At 45.9% G+C, this 22,926-nt stretch overlaps 1 protein-coding gene and 1 long non-coding RNA gene across 2 annotated transcripts in view; one reads left to right on the top strand and one right to left on the bottom strand.

Moving 5' to 3' along the window:
• LOC309514305 overlaps positions 1 to 22,926 on the bottom strand; it is a 223,117-nt gene that overhangs the window by 48,637 nt on the left and 151,554 nt on the right. The gene's annotated exons all lie outside the window — the stretch shown is intronic.
• Positions 1 to 22,926, top strand: part of EPG5 (ectopic P-granules 5 autophagy tethering factor) — an 85,050-nt gene that overhangs the window by 40,441 nt on the left and 21,683 nt on the right. The window contains exons 20-34 of the mRNA XM_082241731.1: positions 1,806 to 1,916; positions 2,743 to 2,862; positions 3,849 to 4,015; positions 5,523 to 5,750; positions 7,280 to 7,403; positions 9,234 to 9,378; positions 11,224 to 11,395; positions 11,705 to 11,867; positions 13,979 to 14,121; positions 14,808 to 14,964; positions 16,112 to 16,306; positions 17,862 to 18,075; positions 19,176 to 19,333; positions 20,944 to 21,151; positions 22,602 to 22,677. Of these exons, the coding sequence (XP_082097857.1) occupies positions 1,806 to 1,916; positions 2,743 to 2,862; positions 3,849 to 4,015; positions 5,523 to 5,750; positions 7,280 to 7,403; positions 9,234 to 9,378; positions 11,224 to 11,395; positions 11,705 to 11,867; positions 13,979 to 14,121; positions 14,808 to 14,964; positions 16,112 to 16,306; positions 17,862 to 18,075; positions 19,176 to 19,333; positions 20,944 to 21,151; positions 22,602 to 22,677 (2,381 nt within the window). The remainder of the gene's footprint in view (positions 1 to 1,805; positions 1,917 to 2,742; positions 2,863 to 3,848; positions 4,016 to 5,522; positions 5,751 to 7,279; positions 7,404 to 9,233; positions 9,379 to 11,223; positions 11,396 to 11,704; positions 11,868 to 13,978; positions 14,122 to 14,807; positions 14,965 to 16,111; positions 16,307 to 17,861; positions 18,076 to 19,175; positions 19,334 to 20,943; positions 21,152 to 22,601; positions 22,678 to 22,926) is intronic.

Below are 22,926 nucleotides of genomic sequence, written 5' to 3'. Positions count from 1 at the left end.
CACTCAACCCAAAGCGCATTCAACCGAGGTATGACTGTATATACAAGAACAGAAACGCGGATCTTAATTAGCTCTCTCTTAACAAACTCCAAACGACTCTCAGAACACCACACTGACCGACAACACAGTCCAGTCAGTAAGGTCATAAATCATCATGCCCTTGTGAGACTTCAACTTTAAAGCTGTTTCCAGGCTCCCATATCTCCAGGCAGATAACTCTCTGCTCAGTCATCCTTGTCTGTCGGCCAACTCTTAATTGACTCTGTGAAGCTGCACAGAATAGCACGTAGTCAAAAATCCCAACAGTGTCTGTCTCGAGAGATGATGGAGTGCACTTCTTGGGGTGACCATCCCTGGAGGTGCAAGCCTGGAGGTCCTGGGCTGCCCAGACAACAAGACCCTCCTCTCTCAGCCTTGCTGATGTGGTCCAAAGGAAAGCAGAACAACGTCTTTGGCACCAGCTTGGCTGCAGGAATTTCTGGAAGGAGGCGTACAAGGCGCCATTCCAACCATCTTAGGGACTCCACTCTAGATTTGTATAGGGTTTTCTTCTCCTGAAGATATCCAGCAAGGCAGTGAAGGTTTAGGATCAGAGTTCTCCTTCTCCTTGATGGGCTTCCTTCCCAGGCTGATCACTCCCATCTGCCCCTCATATTTAAATAATGGCCAAGTAATGCAGAATGTGGGACACGGGTGGCGCTGTGGGTTAAACCACTGAGCCTCTTGGGCTTGCCGATCAGAAGGTCGGCGGTTCGAATCCCCGCGACAGGGTGAGCTCCCGTTGCTCGGTCCCTGCTCCTGCCCACCTAGCAGTTCGAAAGCACGTCAAAGTGCAAGTAGATAAATAGGTACCACTCCGGCGGGAAGGTAAACAGTGTTTCCGTGCGCTGCTCTGGTACGCCAGAAGTGGCTTAGTCATGCTGGCCACATGACCCGGAAGCTGTACGCCGGCTCCCTCGGCCAATAAAGCGAGATGAGTGCTGCAACCCCCGAGTCTGCCACGACTGGACCTAATGGTCAGGGGTCCCCTTTACCTTTACCTTTAATGCAGAATGTGTTGGGATGCTGTGGTCACCTGTTCCCAGCTCTGGAAGTGGGTTGGACTTGTTGAGCTTTGGGATCACTTATAACACTTGGACTCTGCGATTTTTGGGTGTGTGGCTATTTAATTCATGAGCGTGGCCCTTCCTTCTTCCCATGACCTAATGCAGGCTTCCTCAACCTTGGCCCTCCAGATGTTTTTGGCCTACAACTCCCATGATCCCTAGCTAGCAGGACCAGTGGTCAGGGATGATGGGAATTGCAGTCTCAAAACATCTGGAGGGCTGAGGTTGAGGAAGCCTGACCTAATGTTGAGAAGAAATCACCACTCTTGGAAGCGGAACCTGTTGATTGCCACCCTCTGGAGGAACAGAGAACAGATTTGCTCTATTTTTGTGACAGCTCTTCAGATATTTGAAGATGGCGGTCCCCAGTGCTTCTTCCTTGTCTCTTCTCCAAGCTAAACTTGCACATCTTCTTTAACCCTTCCTGCTAGGACACTCTCCAGACTCCTAAGCCTTGTTGCTGCCATCTTCACACTAGAGTTTGGCTTCCCTGTGCTATATATTGCCTCAAGCATTGTTATGTCAAACACTGCTTGAAATGGTGTCCCCCTGACCTCTGATAACAGGCAAAAAGAGTCTTCTTAAAGGCTGAAGATACTTCTATGGCTTAAATCCCATTGCCTTTCAGCCTAAATCTCTGGCCTGCAATGGCTCAAGGTTTTCTCACCTGGCCTTCTCTCTCTCACCTGACCTTCCCAGAATGCCTTGGGCTACCACTGTGACAAGGGGCTGCTCTCTTCCTTAGTCAGCTGGATCGTGGCCGGAAATGTCACGCCTTCCTTCATCGAGGGAAATGCAAATCCCGCACAGGTAGGGAAGTGCCATAGAGCTGACGTCCTAGAATGGGCTTGGAGGGTGTTGTCCAGCCTTGCTCTCTCACTGGGAAGAAACCAGGGTGGATTTGATTGAAATCAAATCAACTTAAATCACTAGTCAGTAAGACTTGATTTAAATCATTTTTCTTTTTTTACAGAAAGACTCATTCTTGCTGGCATAATCTTAATATTTGCAACCAAACAAAGGTTTCATTTTTGGAATAAAAAATTTTCAGAGTAGTTTTTACAGTTATATAAAAAATCACTGATTTGGTTATACTATTAGAAATGCATAGACAGGTAATTAAGAAATTATTGTGATGCTGAATAAATTAGCTGTTTATAGTTGGAGAACTTTTCTGCTGTACTTTATTGGAAGGAGAAAAATAATCATTTCCTTAATGACAATTTAAACAATTTATTTAACTAAAACAGTAACATTATGGCATATGTATCCATGTTTGTCAACTGATGTGGTTAAAATAATTTTAGAAAACCAAAAACTTAGACTTGGTTGTAGCACACATGAAAAACCTAAAACAAATCCTTATTCCTGATGAATAGCCTTTGGACTATAATGTAACTTAAATAGAAAACTATCTTTAGAAAGATTTTCCGCCTGAAAGCATTTTATTTTAAAAATCCAATTTAAATCAAAAAAATCTGATTTAAATAGAAAAAAATCCATTTAAAAATATATTTTTTTAAATAAAAAAAATTGATTTTTATCCTCCCTGGAAGAAACTATTTTGAGTCTTGATGGGCCTCTTGGGAGCAGATGCTTCTCTTCCCTTGGTAGCCTTTGCTTTTATTACTTTCAGGTCTGGTTTGCGTGGACCATTCTGAATACGGAGTCCATCTTCGAAGAGGATTCCCAGCTTCGCAGAGTCGTGGAAAAGGAGTTGGTGATCAGCAATTCGGCTCCTGATCAGGCTCTTAAGGTAGGACCAACATGTCTTCTCTAGGCGATGGATGCCTTCTCTGAAAAGGCACCCGATGTTAGGATATAGTTCCGTTCCACCTTTAGGACAGGCATGTGGAGTTTTTGTATGTCACATGTCTGTTTACTTCCAGCACAGTTTGCTGGGAACCTCCGTTGTATATAGCTTTTGCCTGTGTTGCTGTTTCCTTGGACACGAAGGGAAGCAGACATGTTTTTCCTTTGTCCTGATGCTGAATAAACTCTTGTAAATATGCTTAGATATGCCTCTGTCTGCTACTTCCGTTGCAAAGAGTTCTTATCTCTGCTAGCTTGCGTGCTTAGTTGCTAAAGGTCTCTGAGGCTTGAGTCGCAGTTTTGACGCTGTTCTGAGAACCGGAGTTCACCCAGCTGCCGGTCGATGGTCTGGAGCCAGCTAGAGGCCTGCCAATTGCCCCTGTCTCCCCGGATGTATCCCAGCACCCAGAACAAGCTCGTGATGGGGAAAATTGACTTCACAGATATTGGCATAACCTATTTGGTGTTTCGCAGCTTTCTGACTAGTTGCAGGACCTTAGCCAGACCTAACAGAATACACGCAGAATCCACGGAAGCAATTGGCGACTTGGCTGCAGACAGGATAGATGAAGCAGGAACCAGGAACTTGTAGTTAGGTGTTTATTATATACAGTGGACTATTTACAGGAACAGAACACGGATCTTTAGCTAGCTCTCTCTGACACGACTCACAACTCCTACACTGATACACAGAACTCTGAACACTGAACTAACACATTCCAGTTAGTAGTCCATTAATTATCACTCTCTTGAGAGAGCTTGACCAATCAGGGATTGTCTCCATGTCTCTGTTATCACCAGGCAGACTTACTCCTTCAGATTGCCTTCTGGCTGTCTGCCAAACCTTAATTGACTCTGTGTGAGTAGCTGCACGTCTACAGTTTCCCAACAACAGAAGGCGACGCAACCAACTTTCTTTTCTGTCTGCAGAAAGCTCAGAGCCAGCTGAAGCTGCCCATCGTCCCATCTCTCCAGCGGCTGCTGATTTATCGTTGGGCTCATCAAGCCCTCGCTACCCCCGCCGACCACCCGCTGCTCCCGCTCATCTGGCAGAAATTCTTCCTCCTCTACCTCCACCGCCCGGGGCCGCAATATGGGTGAATTCACATCTGGAGGGTTTTTATTTAATTACCGTTATTTATTTCATTTCCGTCTCACTTCCCCACCAGGCGTCTCAAAACGATTTACCCTGTAATGACATAAGATATAAGAACCGGCTAAAAACAATTGCACACACACAGAAACAATTGTAGGAAACAACTGCAAATATAAAGGCAATTTAAAGTGACAACATGGCATCAATTCAGATCCCAGGCAGATCCCAGCTGGGATGAATGTTTTAGGAGGCTCATTGAAAGGGGAACACATTTTGCTTTTTAATTATAGGAGTTGCTGTGCATGCAAAAGGCCTTTGGTCGCCTGTTAATCCCTGGCAACATCCCCAAGTGAAAGGGTTCAGTTAGAGCAGGTGATAAAGAAAGGTGACCTTCGGCCTGAGACCCTGGGGAGCTGTTGCCAGTCAGAGCAAACAACACTGGGGGTAGACAAGTAAATAGTCAAACCAATAAAAGGCAGGTTTTTTATGTTTCTGTATTGGGGACGAACAGGTGGCAGCTTAGGAATCCTGGTTAAAACTGAAATTTCTCCTTACCAAGACACAAGAACCTGCCTCTCTCCTAATGTACTTGTGCTCCCAGCTCCCACCAGTCCAAGCCAGCATAGCCAAATATATTTAGAAACATGTATTAAGTTTTAATTAGAGAGCCAGCATGGTGTAGTGGTTAAGAGCAGTGAACTCGTAATCTGGGTTCGCTTCCCCGCTCCTCCACATGCAGCTGCTGGGTGACCTTGGGCTAGTCACACTTCTCTGAAGTCTCTCAGCCTCACTCACCTCACAGAGTGTTTGTTGTGGGGGAGGAAGAGAAAGGAGAAGGTTAGCTGCTTTGAGACTCCTTAAGGGGAGTGAAAGGCGGGATATCAAGTCCAGGTCCAAACTCTTTTGTTTGGGTATTTCTTTTAAAAAATTGCAGAAATTGGACAAACTTAACAAAATAACTCATGCAACTGGAAGTAGATTGATTTCTCCATTGCTAAGTTTCATTATAAAGGAACGCGGGTGGTGCTGTGGGTTAAACCACAGAGCCTAGGACTTGCCGATCAGAAGGTCAGCGGTTCGAATCCCCGCGACGGGGTGAGCTCCCGTTGCTCGGTCCCTGCTCCTGCCAACCTCGCAGTTCGAAAGCACGTAAAAGTTTCAAGTAGATAAATAGGTACCACTCTGGCGGGAAGATAAACGGTGTTTCCGTGCGCTGCTCTGGTTCGCCAGAAGCGGCTTAGTCATGCTGGCCACATGACCCGGAAGCTGTACGCCGGCTCCTACAGCCAGTAACCTGGAAGCCGGCTCCCTCGGCCAATAAAGCGAGATGAGCGCCGCAACCCCAGAGTCATCCGCGACTGGACCTAATGGTCAGGGGTCCCTTCACCTTTGTTTCATTATGACCACCTTGTGTTTTTTTTTCTTCAAAAGGGAAAAGGTCTACATAGCGCTTTTCTAAGTGATTTCGCTTGTGCTGGTTGTAAATGAGAAAGATTCTTCTTTTTAAGGTTACCTGTAGATGGATGCATTGGGAAGAGGTTCTTCCAGAGTCCCGCTCACCTGGGCTTATTAAGCGACCTGAAGCATCGCCTGATCGAGGCTGCAGACTTCCACCACTCAGCCAGCAAAGCCCTCCGGCTGGAGAACCCGGCAGGGGGCAGCGAAAGCTTAGCAGAGAAAGGAGGTGGCAAGAAGGTGTACCTGACCTCCCCTGAACTGCACAAGGAGCTCGTCAGGTAATCATATATCTCCAAAGAAGACCTTGTTCTGAAGCAGAACCTGGGGCGCTGTTTTTCTGGAGCATTTCCTTATACCTACAGTCACAGCTCACCCATCCCTTGCCTCTCCTGGTCTTCCCCGCAGAGGAGCTTAAGGTCCATGAATAACCATAGTTTAGAGGTCCCAGGCCCTAAGGAAGTCAGACTATCCTCCACCAGGGCCAGGGCCTTCTCAGTGATGGCTCCGACCTGGTGGAATGCTCTGTCCCATGAGACCAGGGCCCTGCAGGATTTAACCTCCTTCCATCGGGCCTGTAAGACAGAGCTATTCCGCCTGGCCTTTAATTTGAATTCAGCCTATCTTTTATTTCCCTTCTCTTCCCTCCCCTTTTATGAAGATCACCCGCTCTGAGACCCCACAGCTAATTCTCCCCTGGCCTCCTCGCTGACCCAAATAGGACCAATTCAGCCAGCTAGCCCTGGGGATTATCTTTTTGAATTTTATTCTTATTCATGTTTTTATACTGTATTTTATGCTGCTTTTATAATTGTTTTAAATTTGTTGTTAGGCGCCCTGAGCCCAGATTTTGAACCAGGAAAGGCGGTGTATAAATAAAATATTATTGCTGTTGTTGTTGTTGTTGTTGTTGTTGTTGTATCCCTGCCTCAGGGATGGGCTTTAGATGCACGGTCTCCACGCATTCTAGTTCCGGAGAACCCTTTCTTCAATGACCTGCCTCCCTCAGATTCCCCTCTATGTGCTGCAAAGGATTCTGGGAAATGTTCTAGGGTGGGGGAACCCTTTTTAGCTCACAGGTGACATCTGCTTGGGGGCAGCCTCCTGGAGGCCACAGGCCTTTGCCCAAAGCAAATGGAGCAATGCGTGCGAATGTTACCTTTGTACACACCCCTCTCTGACTGTCATCCAGGCATTGGCAAAGTCCAAGGGCACGTTCTGGGCACGTAATAACTCTTGAGGGGTGCAGCTTGGAAGGGTGTGTGGCCTGCGGGGTGCGGGGGGAGATAATAATGTTTTTTTATTATTTATACCCTGCCTGGCTGGAAATAATAATAATAGTAGTAGTAGTAGTATTTAGACCCTCTAGCTAGGTTTCTCCTAGGTTTTCTTTCTTTCATTTTTAAATAAATTAGTTTTTCAGCATATCAAAAACAATTAAGTGTACTTTTACATCTTATACAGTTTTTTTTACTTTCATCAATTACATCTGAAAATTTTCCAATCTATTCACTTAATTTACATTTCTTATCTTCGCTATGAAGTTTCTATCTCATAACTAATATCTCTCTTCTTTCTCCTCTTTGCAATATTTCATATATTACTCCTTACAAAACTTCCTGTAGTCCCACTAGCGTAATTTGTTGATTACAGCTGCTCTTCAAATAATTCATATATTTCTTCCAATCTTCTGTGAATCTCCGGTCCCGCAGGTTTCGAATCCTTCCTTGTCATTTTATCCAATTCTGCGTAGTCCGTTAATTTTGTCTGCCATTCTTTCGTCAGAATTTCTCTTTGTTATGCCTTTCAGGCTTTTCAACACGTTTGTTTTGTGGCTGGAAGAAGAGAGCTTTCAGAAGGGGGACACGTACATCCCCTCCTTACCAAAGCAATATGATGTCCACAGGCTTGCGAAGATCATGCAGAACCAGCAGGTAATGTGCAGGGTCAAAGGTGAGGTTGCTATAACTCTTTCCCTCCCCTTAATACACCTCCAACTTAACAATTAACTTCGCGGGTTGCCATTCCCTGGAAAATCCGTTAACCCCCAGCACTTCATTCTTCTTGGACTCTGGCAGAAACCTGCCTGTTCCAGAAGACTTCAGCTTATTGATCTCTTTGTGATTTTTAATATACGTGGTGTTTCTAGCGGATGCATTTTAATGTAGTGCATCTTTTTCATGTACTGTAAGCCAGCCTTCACTTACCGGGCGCCCTCTATTTTTTTTAAAAAAAGATTTTTACTGAATGGTTTTATGTTACAAAAAACATTACAACCATACTACCACTAAATATAATTGAGAAATAAAAATTACATACATCAATATTTAGTTTATTTGTTATTTACCGTCTTATTTCCTCCCAAACATTCCATACGAAACACACATATGTATACACACACACACACACACACACACACACACACACAGAGAATGATAATAATGCAAGTAAATATTCCCCCCCCTTTTATCTTACAAATTCTTTTCTTCAATTTTGACTTCCTGTCAAGTCCCTTCGCATATGTTTTATCTTAACCGGGTGCCCTCTAGAGGACTGCAACCCTCAGATGTTGGCTGGGGCTGATGGGATTTGTAGTCCAAGCACCTGGGACAAAAGTGTGGAAGGAGTTTTAAGGACTTTAGAAATTGCCCAGCCCAGGTGTGTGTGTATGTGTAGACTCTGTAGCAACAGGAAAAATAAAGATCTGCCTTGCTTTTGCCAGATCCTGCCTCCATCCATTCTTCTCTGACCAATAATGGACTTAGGCAACACAGTAAAAGCCAACCCCAATTTCTTCGATAACACTCCCAAGTGCTTTTTGGACTTGGGTGGCTTTAGAGAGCCGTTTGGATGATGCCCAAATAGGCAATTCTGTCAGAGGTATGTGTGCCACATGTGTCCCTCATGAGCGTGGCCTTTAGGATCTTGTTTGAAGTGGTAACAGCAGCTTCATGGATCAAAGTGGCTCTCCTCCACGCGCTCCCTCTAATGGTGCTCTCCAGTAATTTTTCTATCGGTCTTTAACCTAGTTCCCATAAGGTAACAATAAAGGTAAAGGGACCCCTGACCATTAGGTCCAGTCGTGGCCGACTTGGGGGTTGCAGCGCTCATCTCGCTTTATTGGCCGAGGGAGCCGGCGTACAGCTTCTGGGTCATGTGGCCAGCATGACTAAGCCGCTTCTGGCGAACCAGAGCAGCGCACGGAAACACTGTTTACCTTCCTGCCGGAGTGGTACCTATTTATCTATTGCACCTTGATGTGCTTTCAAGCTGCTAGGTTGGCAGGAGCAGGGACCCAGCAACGGGAGCTCACCCCGTCGTGGGGATTGGAACCGCCGACCTTCTGATCGGCAAGCCCTAGGCTCAGTGGTTTAACCCACAGCACCACCTGCGTCCCCACATGTATATTACATATGGGGTTCTCAGGAAGCCCAGCTTCATTCTCAAAACTTCATTCTTTCTTTGGGGAGGAAACCTCAACCCACTGGGCAGGTTATTGGACGGAACCCCCATTAGGGAGGAGCTTCATGCAAGCCATGCCCCTTTGGGGAGAGGTTGGAATTGCATTCCTCATGGTGGCGTTGAGCTTATGAGAAACCACAAGAGACCATGAGATGGACACCAGTGGGAGGTTCTCTGTTGCTCTGCTTCTCTACCCATATCTGATCCCCCTGCCGCCATGATGTAAAAGAGACTGGGAGCGTTCCCTTCCACGGCCATCCATATTTGCCCACCTGTGTTTCTTTTCTCTTGTCCCGTCGTAGGATTTGTGGATAGAGTTTGTGGACACTGAGCGCGTTCAGCACGAATTCCAGGAAGTGCTGGACTCTTGGTTCCAAGTCAAGGTAGAAGCGCATGCAGCCTCAAGTACTTTGTCTTCACAGACGGACTTCACAGACCCTCTGCTAGGTAAGCAACGCTCACGGTGCTTAGAAGCACAACAACAAGACATCTGTGCTTTAACTGAGACTTTTGCTTGCAGTATTTAATGGTGCAGCTGTTTTGGACTGTTAATAGAGAAAAGGCATTTGTAACTTCAGTTTCCTTAGTAATTGCAGCAGTGATTATATTTGTATACTCCTACTTTTTGGTGGAAAAGTAAAAACCCACTTAGATTAAAATGCTCACAAGAACTTTTGTTCCTTAAGTAGGTCTTCCTGATAAACTTATACGCTGAGCCTACAGTTCCGATTTGGCAATCCCTATAATCTGTTTCTGCAAAACTATACGAGTGTTTTTAGTGCAGTGCACTCTTGCATTTTAATTTTTTTAAAAAACATTCTCAGAATAGTGAGTAGACGAACCTCTCAGCATAATGGGAGACTGCTGAAAGAAATGATCTTCATGTTGTTTCCACTTTGATATTCTTATTGATATTCTTACATTAGTCTTGCTTTCAGAGTAGAGTAGGGTAGGGTAGCTGGGGGGGGGTATTATTATTTTGCTGTTTTGTTTTACTTATTTACATGTTTTTATCCTGTGTTTTATTCTGTGAACTGCCCTAAGTTCTTGTGTTGAAGGGTGCTATGAATGAACAAATGAATGAATTAATTAAATCAATAAATACATTTATTCATTCATTCCTGAGAAGAGTGAATAGAATCATCTAAATCTCCTTGCTTGATAATTGGCTAAAAGCTCTGCAAGTTTAGTCTGCACAGGTCTTCTGGGTTGCAGCCCATAAAGTTCTACTCAAGGTTGGCCCATTGAAGTTAATGGATGCTGGTTGGTTACGCCCATTAATTTTAACAGGTCTATTCTGAACAGAACGAAAATGGGATGGAGCCCCATGTTTGGAAATTGGCAGTCATAGGAAGAGGCTGACTTTCACAAGCTTAGTACCAGGCAGAGGGCCTTTTTGGTAGTGAAATGCCATCCCATCAGGTGTTAAGGAGATGAGTGATTATATAACATTTAGGACACATCTGAAGGCAGCCCTGTATAGGGAAGCTTTTTAAGGTTACAGTGGTGCCCCGCAAGACGAATGCCTCGCAAGACGGAAAACTTGCTAGACAAAAGAGTTTTCCGTTTTGGAGGTGCTTCGCAAAACGAATCTCCTATGGGCTTGCTTCGCAAGATGAAAATGTCTTGCGAGTTCCTGCAGGTTTTTTTTCCTTTCTCCCCCCCCTTTTTCTAAGCCGCTAAGAGGCTTATCAGCTAATCCGATAAACTGATAAGCCGCTAAAAGCCGCTAATAGTGCTAATCCGCTAATCCGTCAATGGGCTTGCTTCACAAGACAAAAAAACCGCTAGACGAAGAGAATCACAGAACGGATTCTTTTCGTCTTGCGAGGCACCACTGTAAATGTTTTATTATGTTTTTATATATGCTGGAAGCTGCCCAGAGTGGCCAGTCAGATGGGCAGAGTACAAGTAATAAATTGTTGTTGTTGTTATACCTGCAAGCTCATAAGTGGTCATCCCCTCTTATGTGGTGACCATTCAGAGTAGTCAAAGCAAACCAAACTCAGACCACAGTTTGATATCCAGGTTTGTCAGATAACCTGCTCAGTAGAATTAAAGAGTAACCGGGGGAGCCAGGAGGCGCTGGTGGGGAATCCAGTTGATCCCGCGTTGTAAAGTGCGGTGTTTCAGTTTTGCAGAGGGGCAGAAATGAATGGCATTGTCAGAGCGGTAGAGGCTTTCTTAAAGGTGTGAAACGATTTCTCGGTGCAAATTTTGCTTTCCACCTGTTGCTGATCAACCAGAAAGCGGTGTGACTGGTGACCGCTTCACATGCCTCTTCTCTTTCAGCCAAAGAGAGAATCATCAGCAGCTTAAAGAAGTACGACGCCCCCCAGCCCCCTCTCCCCCTTCAGCCGATGAAAGCTCCTGTGCCTGCTATTTCTCCCGCCAGCTTGGTGAATCAGAGAGAAGCCAAAGAGCTGGTTCGCTCCAACCTCAGCATCCTGCAGCACCGTGCCAAGTGAGACACAGGCTTCCTTGTCGTTGTCTTTGTGCATCTCTCCCCTGTGTTGTGTTGAGCCCCTTTAAGCGTAGCCCAGCCTCCAGGTTGCCTCCTCCCTCTCTTCCTTTGGACAGGGAGAAACCCTGCCGCAGGCCTGTGTTAGGCGCTCTGGGTGCTGCACGCAAACCTTTGGGGGCATCACTTTCCCCTCTGCTTTCTTACGTGCAGTATCCATGCCTAGAAAAAGAATCCCATGTGCCTAAAGGTTTGAGGAGAGCTCTGTTATTATTATTATTTTGGTTAATGTATGGGTTGTTAATTTTTCAGGTCTGCGGCGCTCCGAGAGTCCCAGCAAGTTGCTTTCAACAGCGAGATCCTGGACACGCTGCCAAAACTTTACAGCAACAGAGAAGAGCAAGTTACTCACCATCTGGAGTGTCGGGGCAGCTCTGGGAAAAGTTGCCAGGGAGCAGCTCTTGTGACAATCCAGGTTGGAACAGACACCTCTCCCTTCTACAGTTTGAGGGCCTCGGCCAGCCCCAGACCCTCATTTCTAAGCGCTATGGGGTGGGTTGTTGAGTACAGGGGTTGTATTCAACTTAGCAATGTCCTAGACTGGTTGGACACAGAGGGATGGTGGGAGGAACCAGCTGGGGAACCCCCAAGGGACTGGTCCAGCATCACCCAGTAATAATAATAATAATATTAATAATATATATATATATATATATATGCAGGTTTTGGTGTCTTCGGGTGTCTTCCCGTGTAAGAGTCGGGGTGTCTGTGCGACGTTTTGACGAGGTCTCACTCGTCATCTTCAGGCTGGTGCTTTCGGCTTCTTGTTACTGGAACAGAGCAGAATCTGGTGTTTGAGTTCCTATAAATACTGTTGAGGGGTGTGGTGTATAGCCTCCAACGTTCTGGGCAGAGAGGAAGTTCCTAGATTAGTGTGCCTTTTCTTCTTTTGTTCCTTAATTACTTGAGGGATATCTTGAGTGATTTCATGAGTGATATTCTGAATACCACTGGGTGGGTCATTAAGTGTAGATTAGTTGCTAAAGCTTTCGTGTCTTGACCTCTTGAGCTTGTGAAGAGTTTTTCTGAGAAGATGGCTGTGCTGCATTTAGTTGTGCTCTGGCTTGGCTTCGTGTATAGGGGCGAGCTGTGGTTTTGTGCCTTGTGCCAGCCAGATCTGTGTAGGGATTGCAGGGGGGTGCAGCATCCGGAGGTGCCACTATAGTTTGGCTACTGGATGGAGTCTGTAATATGTCTGTGGAGAGGGTCTGGGTTTGGGTCTGGTGTGGTTGATTGGTGACGGCGTTCTGTGTGCCTCTGGTTCTGGTGTCGGTTTTTGTGGGGAGGGCTAATTTCCAGATGTCTGGCAGGCGGGACGTGTCGTCACGCTTGTTCATGTTGTGAGGGTGTTTCTCTATCACAAAACCACAGCTCGCCCCTATACACGAAGCCAAGCCAGAGCACAACTAAATGCAGCACAGCCATCTTCTCAGAAAAACTCTTCACAAGCTCAAGAGGTCAAGACACAAAAGCTTTAGCAACTAATCTACACTTAATGACCCACCCAGTGGTATTCAGAATATCACTCATGAAATCACTCAAGATATCCCTCAAGTAATTAAGGAACAAAAGAAGAAAAGGCACACTAATCTAGGAACTTCCTCTCTGCCCAGAACGTTGGAGGCTATACACCACACCCCTCAACAGTATTTATAGGAACTCAAACACCAGATTCTGCTCTGTTCCAGTAACAAGAAGCCGAAAGCACCAGCCTGAAGATGACGAGTGAGACCTCGTCGAAACGTCGCACAGACACCCCGACTCTTACACGGGAAGACACCCGAAGACACCAAAACCTGCATATATATAATATATATACACATACATACATACATATACATACACACACACACACACACACACACACATATATATATATATATATATATATATATATATATATATTACCCGCCCATCTGGCTGGGCTTCCCCAGCCACTCTGGGCAGTTCCCAACAAAATATTAAAATACAGTAATGCATCAAACATTAAAAGCTTCCCTAAACAGGGCTGCCTTCAGATATCTTCTAAAAGTCTGGTAGTTGTTTTTCTCTTTGACATCTGGTGGGAGGGCGTTCCACAGGGCAGGTGCCACCACCGAGAAGGCCCTCTGCCTGGTTCCCTTTAACTTGGCTTCTCACAGTGAGGGAACCACCAGAAGGCCCTCGGCGCTGGACCTCAGTGTCCGGGCAGAACGATGGGGATGGAGACGCTCCTTTAGGTATACTGGACTGTTTAGGGCTTTAAGGGTCAGCACTAACACTTTGAATTGTGCTCGGAAACGTACTGGGAGCCAGTAAGTTTCATGGGTGAGTTCGGGAGTTGAAATCTGGTCTCCCAGGTCCCAGTTTAACACTCTGATCCCCACAACACACACATGAACACCTTTTCTCCCTTATGCCTATGGATACTAGATACTTGCTCTAAAAATTCGAGGAGGAGATTCTGTGTCAGAGTCACACTCTGGGCTTCTGTGATGCTGCAGGCCTTGTATGGGCCCTGCTGTAACTATCTGTTCCCTCTTTAAGTTTGAAGGGAAGCACAAAAACGAAGCCATCAGTCAGCAGCTTCATGCTCTGAAGAAGGAAGTGAAGCAGCTGCAAGCAGAGGCCTCTCAACCCCCTTCTCTGAGTGTGGTGGAAGCCGCTGTGCATATGGAAAACTTTATAACGTAAGTTGCTGGGGCATCTCTCTCTCTCTCTCTCTCTCTCTCTCTCTCTCTCTCTCTCTTTCTCTCGGGTCATGCTTCTCTGGTCCTGATGATGTCCAGTGCTGGAAACTTCAGGCATGCAACTGGAATCTAGCTCAAAATCTGTTTGGTGGGATAAAGCAAAATACAGTGGTAACCTCGGGTTACGTACGCTTCAGGTTACAGATTCCGCTAATCCAGAAATAGTACCTTGGGTTAAGAACTTTGCTTCAGGATGAGAACAGAAATTGCGTGGCAGCAGCGGGAGGCCCCATTAGCTAAAGTGGTACCTCAGGTTAAGAACAGTTTCAGGTTAAGAATGGACCTCCGGGACGAATTAAGTATGTAGCCAGTGGTACCACTGTACCTTTGTTCATCAGGCCGTGGGCAGGGCCCAAAGGACTCTATTCAAGGTTCAGTCCTGGTCTTGGTTCTTTGTAGCCTCTCCTCATTCATACCACAGCCCCTTCAAATGTATTCTAAAAGGCCGCTTTTAATGTATCCCAAACATAGATGAAAACTTCATCTTGAGAACCATCATGCAAAATTTTATTATGACGTTTTAAGAGATGTCTGATCATGCAAAGAGCTTCCCAGAATGGGTAGCAGGTTGAATGGCTGCAGTGTGGCTTCCTGCATAATACGTTTCCTAATTTGGTTTTGCACAGAGCTTTGATAAATATCTACAAGCTTCAGTCTACGCCCGGGATTCACAGAGTCGGGATCGACTTGTTCTTTGCTGTGGTGGGATTTGTCTGTGATGAAACACAACGGCATCCACCCACGAGGCAGTTCTTCACCTCCTGCATTGAGATCCTTGGCCAAGTAAGTTGGTCTTGCCTAGAATTCATTTTTGCTTGTTGCAAATGTTTTCATGGACGCTTTAGGCCTAACTTACACCTCCTTACCACCTTCTTGATGATATCCATGCAGCCATGAAATTAAACCTCAAAAATAAGTTTGAAGTGAGGATCTACACCACTTTTCTTTTTTCCCTTTTAAAAAAATAGTTTTTATTAAGTTTTTCTAATTTACATTTCAAGATCATCATTTAGACAACCTTAAATCAATGACTTCCCTTCTTCTCTTTCCATGGTTCATTTTGCATACCATAAGTAAAGGTAAAGGGACCCCTGACCATTAGGTCCGGTCGCGGACGACTCTGGGGTTGTGGCACTCATCTCGCTTTATTGGCTGAGGGAGCCGGCGTACAGCTTCCGGGTCATGTGGCCAGCATGACTAAGCCGCTTCTGGCGAACCAGAGCAGCGCACGGAAATGCCGTTTACCTTCCCACCGGAGTGGTACCTATTTATCTACTTGCACTTTGATGTGCTTTCGAACTGCTGGATTGGCAGGAGCAGGGACCGAGCAACGGGAGCTCACCCTGTCACAGGGATTCGAACCGCCGACCTTCTGATTGGCAAGTCCTAGGCTCTGTGGTTTAACCCACAGCGCCACCCGTGTTCCTTGCATACCATACATCCCTGCATATTTTACATGAACTAAACCATTCAATAATCCATTGTTACAGCATCAAAACTCACTTACACTGTTGAACTTATCTTAATGCTACCAGTGTTTTTAAATGTACACAACTTTCACCCAAATAATCAGTAAACGTTTCCCAGTGTTCTTTAAATGTATATTCTTATTGTTCTTTTTTTCTATATGTTAAATCTGCAAGCTGCGCATATTCCATCAATTTATGTTGCCATTCTTTGGTTGGGACCTCGCTCGTTTTCCATTTGCTTTTCTAAGGCCCATTAATAGGTCTTGTCCAAGGCCCTTGTGTAAAATTGTCTTTGGTCTTCGCTTAAGTGCAGGTATATCTATTAACAGGGACTTGAACTGAAGACTGATGCTTCGTAGTCCAAGTGTAGATGAGCTGTGGCAAAGCCAAGCAGAATACGGAAGGGTCTTGCTGTGCTGTGCCTTTGCTGAACAAACCCCTAGATCTAAGTCTCTTTCCAGGTGTTCATCTCCGGAACCAAATCGGAATGCAAGCCGGTCCTGCAAACAATCCTGAAGAATCGGAGGCTCTGCACCCTCCTGTCTCCTTACTTCACTCCTGTTGCCTCCCCAGGAGAATTCGTCAGCTTGTATGAGAAAGTTGTGTCTTTCCTTGGCGACGACAACAGTGATGTCATTTTCATGCTGCTCACAAAGGCATGTTCTCCTTTTTATGACCTGGAAAGTTGATTTCGCATGGATTTCCCTTTTTGATGTGTGTTGTGGGTGCACAGAGGGTGGAAGAACGTTAATGCAAGTACAGCCAAGCTAGACAATCTTACTGAAATGTACTCCTTTAACCTGTGGTTTGGAGGCTTACTGTGCTAAGACGTTCCAGCATAGCAATACAAAGCGAATGTCCAGCTTCTTCCAGGCTAGTGTAGATGGAACATCCCACACTCTTAATCAGTGGCCTGATTCCCCATTACACTAAACTATGGCTTGTTTAGCTTATCTGTGGTTTGCTTGAACACCTGAATGACGGTTTGATATTTCGAACTAGCTATGGTTTGCTTGTGGCCCACAAACCAGAATATTAGAATTGAAGTTTACTTACAAATCTCAGCTTGTGTGAGCCATAGTTTCTCGTTATGTCCAAACACGCTACCCTGGGAGTAACTCTGGTTTGATTTGTTGCCCATCTCCAGGTGCTTGCCTGGCTTCAGAGACCCAAGGCAAGAGCAGTGAGTAAATGAAACCAACAGTAGGCAAAACAAGCCATGGTTTCTTTGCTCGTCTGCAAGGCTGCCCCTGGTTTGTTCAATAAACCATGGTTCGAACAAGCCGTGGCTTACTGTTTGGGGCATATGCAGCTAGCATTAAGAAATCCAGAATGCATGCTCGCATCTTCGCTACTGCTCTCCTTGGATTGTGAAGTTCTTTTTTTTGTATCCCTAATCATTGTTAACTTATGTTTTGAACATAAGGAGAAGAGAGGGAAACTGGAATCGAATAAATATTCAGGGTCTCCCAACTTGTTTTATGCCTCTGATCAGCAACAGTTTGGCTGCAGCGGCCCTCTCTCACACGTTCATTTTGAAGGGGCAGACAGATTCCTATTTATTACTTCTTTGCCTGAAGGTTGCCCTTCAGGTGCTGGAGAACTATGCTCACTACTTCCTTTCTCAGATCTCCCAGTCCCCCCCAGCTCCATCCTCAAAGCTCTTTGTGGAAATGATTGTGGCGATCACACAGGGTCCCCAGACGTTTCACCATCTATTGATCCCTGTGCCACCACTTTATTTCTCGCTGCCACCACCCAGGCCCGACCTGGGACACTACCGAGTCCAGTCAGGGTTAAATTGAAACATAAACTTCTGTTTATTTATTGCAGTTTAACAAGCGTGTGGTTTCATAAACGGTATCAGTCAATTACAATATTGGGGTGCCTATCCAGACCTATTTTTGCTACCTGCTCTCACTCACTAAACCACCTCTCAGATATTTACTTGTCTGCCTAGCCCCTAACTGTTCCTGACTCAGCCTATTTCACTAAACTAATTCAACCTACCCACAGACTCTATCCCAGTTCACTCCCACTCCAACCAACCACCCAACTCCCAACAAACTCCCCTCTTCACCCTTCCCAGAGCTGGTTTTATAGTCCCTCTGACTCCAGTGCTCCTGACCGAGCAACCTGTTTAATTATTTCATCTCCAGCACTCTCTCATATGTTAACGTCACAATTCTCTTCCTCCTTTTCCTCTTCCAGTTTGACCTCCCTCAGTGGCTTCACAGCTCAAAGCCCCCGCTCTCTGAGCGGACCAGACTTATGGAGTCCATCCACTTGGCGCTCAAAGCCTGTGGCCTGGAGCCCGAGGAAGACCTTCTGATGCCTTTTTCGATCTTTTGCAAGCACTGGACTTGCCTTCTCCAGTACCAGTTCCCCGACCACTACAGCAGCTACCTGCGGCTGCTCATGGAAAGTAAGTACCTGGTGGGGCACTACCTGAGAGTTTCCCAGCTGGCCTTCAGGCCGAATTCGTCCACCAGTTTCAAAACAGCTGAATTGCACCGCTTCCACTGAAATTTGGCCCCACCTTTTGTGTGGGTGTTTTTGCATGTGTGGGATAGATGTAAGGCCCTCTGCCCTGAAACACTTCATACCCTGCAAGGAAAAAAATAAGATTTCTGTGGCCTGTATAGATGCACACTAATCATACACAAACAAAGAGGTGCTGCTCAGCTTTCTTACATTTTAGGACTTATTTTTGCGATTGTTCCTTAGAAAAAGAAGAGAACGAAAGTTAAGATGCTCCAGTCTTTTCTTGGTCTCTTGTGGACCTTCTGCGAAATACATAGCATTATAGATTGTAGAGTTGGAAGGGACCACGAGGGTCATCTAGTCCAACCCCCAGCAATGCAGGAATCTTTCTGCCTGAACCCAGGACCCTGAGATTTGTGAGCCTCATGCTCTGCCGAGTGAACTATCCTCCACACTGGTTAGCTTATACTAAGCCCCACCTAATGCAGTGACGGGCACCTTTTTGGCTTGGCGGGCCACCCCTGTGGGCCAATGTTGAAGTGGGACAAACCACCTGTCAATCACCTTACATCCTTAAGAGTGCTTGGCACATAGCTGGTAGTCAGGGACATGGGATCTGTAGTGCGGGGGGACTTTGCCAGCCCTGCATTTGGCATTTCACCAATCAGAGGGCTGGCGAAGCTGTTTTCACCACTAGTTGGCCTTGCCCTTGAGCCCCAGCCCCCTGGAGAACTCGGCCGCACAGCCGATCTGGCAGGGTAAAACTGGCCGCCTACGCCCTGTGAGTTTAACCCTGCTTACAGAAGGGATCGCCTTCACAGCTGATCCAACTTTGTCTCTACCTTCCCACCCCTTATGTCAAATATAAGGATGGGCGTGAGGCAGGTTGGGTGTATTTTGAGCGAAATGGCCTCATGGGCCAAATTGGGAGCTGGGCCGCATTTGACCTGAGGGCCGACAGTTCCCGACTCCTGCTCTCCTGTGATTTCTGGTTATTGGCACCTGTTACTTGGACAATCTGCTCTGGGCCTGCCCCCTCAGGTTCCTCGGATCAGCTCCTGAGTCCTGACTGCTGGAACGTGTCGCTGAAAGCCTTGGGCTGCAGCTCTGTGGCTGCGAAGACAGATGCTGGGAAGGAGAACGCCAGCGAAAACATGGTGCTGCAAACTTCTGTGCAGCTGTTTCTATCTGCAGATCAGGTGGGCAGTTGGTGTAGCGTTGCGATGCGATCTCCTTGCGAACAAGGTGAAAGGCTGTAGCTCAATAGTGGAGCATCTTTCTTTCATGCAGGAAGGATCTAGTCTGAGGTTTCATGTGCACCAGGGAATGTCCCCCGAAACACCATTTAGCCCATGGGTACCATGCTGCTGGGACGCAGGTGGTGCTGTGGGTTAAACCACAGAGTCGAGGACTTGCCGATCAGAAGGTCGGCGGTTCGATTCCCCGCTACGGGGTGAGCTCCCGTTGCTCAGTCCCTGCTCCTGCCAACCTAGCAGTTCAAAAGCACGTCAAAGTGCAAGTAGATAAATAGGTACCACTCTGGCGGGAAGGTACCAGCATTTCCGTGCGCTGCTCTAGTTCGCCAGAAGCGGCTTAGTCATGCTGGCCACATGACTTAAAGACCTCCTACTTTGGAGGTCTTTAAGCAGAGGCTTGACAACCATATGTCAGGAGTGCTCTGATGGTGTTTCCTGCTTGGCAGGGGGTTGGACTCGATGGCCCTTGTGGTCTCTTCCAACTCTATGATTCTATGATTCTATGATTCTATGACCCGGAAGCTGTATGCCGGCTCCCTTGGCCAGTAAAGCGAGATGAGCACCACAACCCTAGAATCGGCCACAACTGGACCTAATGGTCAGGGGTCATTTACCTTTACCATGCTGCTAACTTCAAGCTTAAAGCACAGGCACTACATGTCTATGATTAAGTAGGAAGGAGGGTATTTAAAAGGATCTGCGTGTAGCAAGGCTTCAATGACCCTCTGCCCTTGTTCCGTCAAAGCAAATGCTATTTAGCCGCTGGAAATTTGACGTCCTGCCACCTGTTCTTTTGGAAGGTAGATACAGAAACATTCTGGATCTGTCCATGTAAGAGCGGTCACATAAAAACAGTGAGCCGCGTTCTATTTCAATGTATATTTTATTCAGATTCCAGAGCCTCTCTCATAACGCCCCTTGTATGAAAAGTGCTAGGGAGGACAGAGGAATGCTATTTAAATTACCTCTTGTCCGGCCAGAATTCGTACGTCACTAGAAATATAGCTAGATTTTGTGCAATAGCCGTAAGTCAAAGAAAGCAAAAGAATACATAGCTGCATAAATCGTCATAAACCGCTACAGTGCTTAGTTAAATCTCTTACTCTTTTAAACTTTTATGGCGTTTTATTCTCTCTGGACGCATATTTCAAGTACATTCCATTAGTATATTGATTGTTAAATCCCATATCAATCGTTTTTATTGCTTACGTAGAAAATTATGCAGAAGTTCTGGTTTAATATGCGGGCTGTTTGCCGTAATAAACATTGATTGATTGATATTTAGCTGCTAGATGGAACTCTAGATGTGTGGCAGCCTAAGGCAGTTTCTTATTTCCTTGAGTGACGCTGTTACGATGCATCATCTAAGGCACAGCTAGACAGGTGGCAGGCCGGAATCTACTGGTAAATCTCTGGGTCGCCTACAGGAGGCGGTCCAAAGTTTCCCATAATCCACTGGCGGCAAAGCAAAGCGGCAAGCTCTCTGTCTGGGACGACGAGCCATGATCTGCTTTGTACATCTTCCCAGGCCTCAGAGCTTTCTTCCTTTGCAGGTCATGGAGACGATCGACTGGCTTTCCGACTACTTCCTCAAGCTGCGCTTGTCTTCGCAAGACTTCCGGAGCTTTGGCCTGTTCTCCAAGTGGGCTCCCTACATAGACGAAGTGACCTGCTTCGCGGAGTATCTCGTCAACCGCCTGGTGGACTCGGAAGTGGCCAACTTGGCACGAGAGCCAGTCGGCAGCAGCAGGACTCTGGAAGGTAACACACAGGCAAGAGTGTAAGGAAAACTGGCACGGCCGTCCTGAGGTCCCTGTGTTTTGGGAGGCTGGCATAATGCCACGTAAGGCGACTGCTGCCATTGTGGCTGCCTCCCTTTTTGCCCTTATCTCTCCCCCCCCCCCCCGGATGAAAATGTGTTTTGCTATCTCCTGGTTTCTTTTTTATTTTAAATTCATTTTTATTAAATTTTCCATTTTAACAACCGAATCAAATCACATTAAAAATTCCAGATTATACATATACATATCAAATAATCCGAATATTCTGGCAAATTATAATTTTTTTAATGGCGCTTCCCATGCTTCAAGTTCGGAGGGTTCTGATCATCTCATATCTCTACTGCTTTTCATAGTCATTTCCAGTAGTTCCTCTAATTCTTCCTGTTGTTACCCTTCCTTCTTTCACGGCCTCTGAGTTGTTTCAACAAGCGACTTGGAACAAGCAATGATGTGTTTCTGTGTGGATTTTATGTCTATGATTCCCCTCTATAAGTTTGCAGCATCTCTTCACACGCTGGTGTTTCTGCCGAATCAATCCAAAGGTCTTTTCGCTGCTGGCAGCTGCCATCTTCACTCATTTCTGATGAAATCAAGTTTAGGCGTCTGCTCATTGCTTTTCCCAGACTGATTGCATCAAACATTAGTCTTTCCAGGGGAGGTTTACCAAATCAAACTGGAAATATTAAAGGCTCATCTCCCCCTATGAATATTTATCTGCAGCTCAGTCTTGACTTCCATCATGGCAGATTTCCAAATTAAAAGTGTGTCACAACTCCCATGCAGATTCTAGGAAACCATCCAAAGTTTTTTATCATCTCTCCAGCGGCTCATGAGATCCTGCTTTTGTCTAATATCAACGAATTGGAGAATCTTTTATCTCTATCTCCTGGTTTCCTGGCATACTTCTTGCTGGCTTCCGAGAGGTCACTGGCATTCCACACTCCCCTGTGTACAGTCGTACCTTGGATCCCGAACGCCTTGCGAGTCGAACGTTTTGGCTCCCGAACGCCACAAACCTGGAAGCGAGTGTTCCGGTTTGCGAACGTTCTTTGGCACCCGAATGGCCGACGCATCTTCCGACTGAGCTCCTGCAGCCAATCGAAAGCCGCACCTTGGTTGTCGAAGGTTTTTGGAAGTCGAACGGACTTTGGAACGGATTCCATTTGACAACCAAGGTACAACTGTACTTGTTTTTGCAGTCTTAAGGACTTGCTTTAATTAAAAGAAGCAGCATCAGCTAAAACTTTGGCTGCTGAAGTTGCTGACAACACATAGTCCCAATTTTTGTTTTTTTGCATTGCAGGAAGTTGGGGCCCTTTCAACTCTACAGTTCTACGATTTTACCTCTTTTTGGGAAAGTGGTTAAATGTTTGTGCTGTGAAAATATCTCATTGCTATGTTGCACATGTGTGTTTTTCCCTCCTTCCCAGCACTGCACTCTTTGCATTTGGCCATCACCAGACTTTTTAGGCCTTGGATCCTGGTTTTGGAAAGAGAAGACTCAAGGTGAGCAGGGAGCCGAAGGGAAGAGACATTCCATGTGTCTGTGAAAGGGCATTTGTGTGATTCTGTTTGTGATGATCAGTCAGCTCCTCATTTATTTCTTTTTTGGGAAAAAAAAGCTTTATTGAATTTTAATAATGATGAGCAAGTTATAGAAAAAAGGAAAGGAAAGAAAAATGGTCTTTAAAAAAAATTTAAATAAACACTAAGCTGTCATAATTGCCAATAAGGAAAGCAATAGGATACAGCTGT

The sequence above is a fragment of the Podarcis vaucheri genome (assembly GCF_965113315.1).
Source record: "Podarcis vaucheri genome assembly, chromosome: 11".
In the NCBI taxonomy this organism is placed as follows: domain Eukaryota; kingdom Metazoa; phylum Chordata; class Lepidosauria; order Squamata; family Lacertidae; genus Podarcis; species Podarcis vaucheri.
The sequence above is the reverse complement of the archived record's forward strand: the minus strand, read 5'-3'. Positions and strand labels throughout refer to the sequence as shown.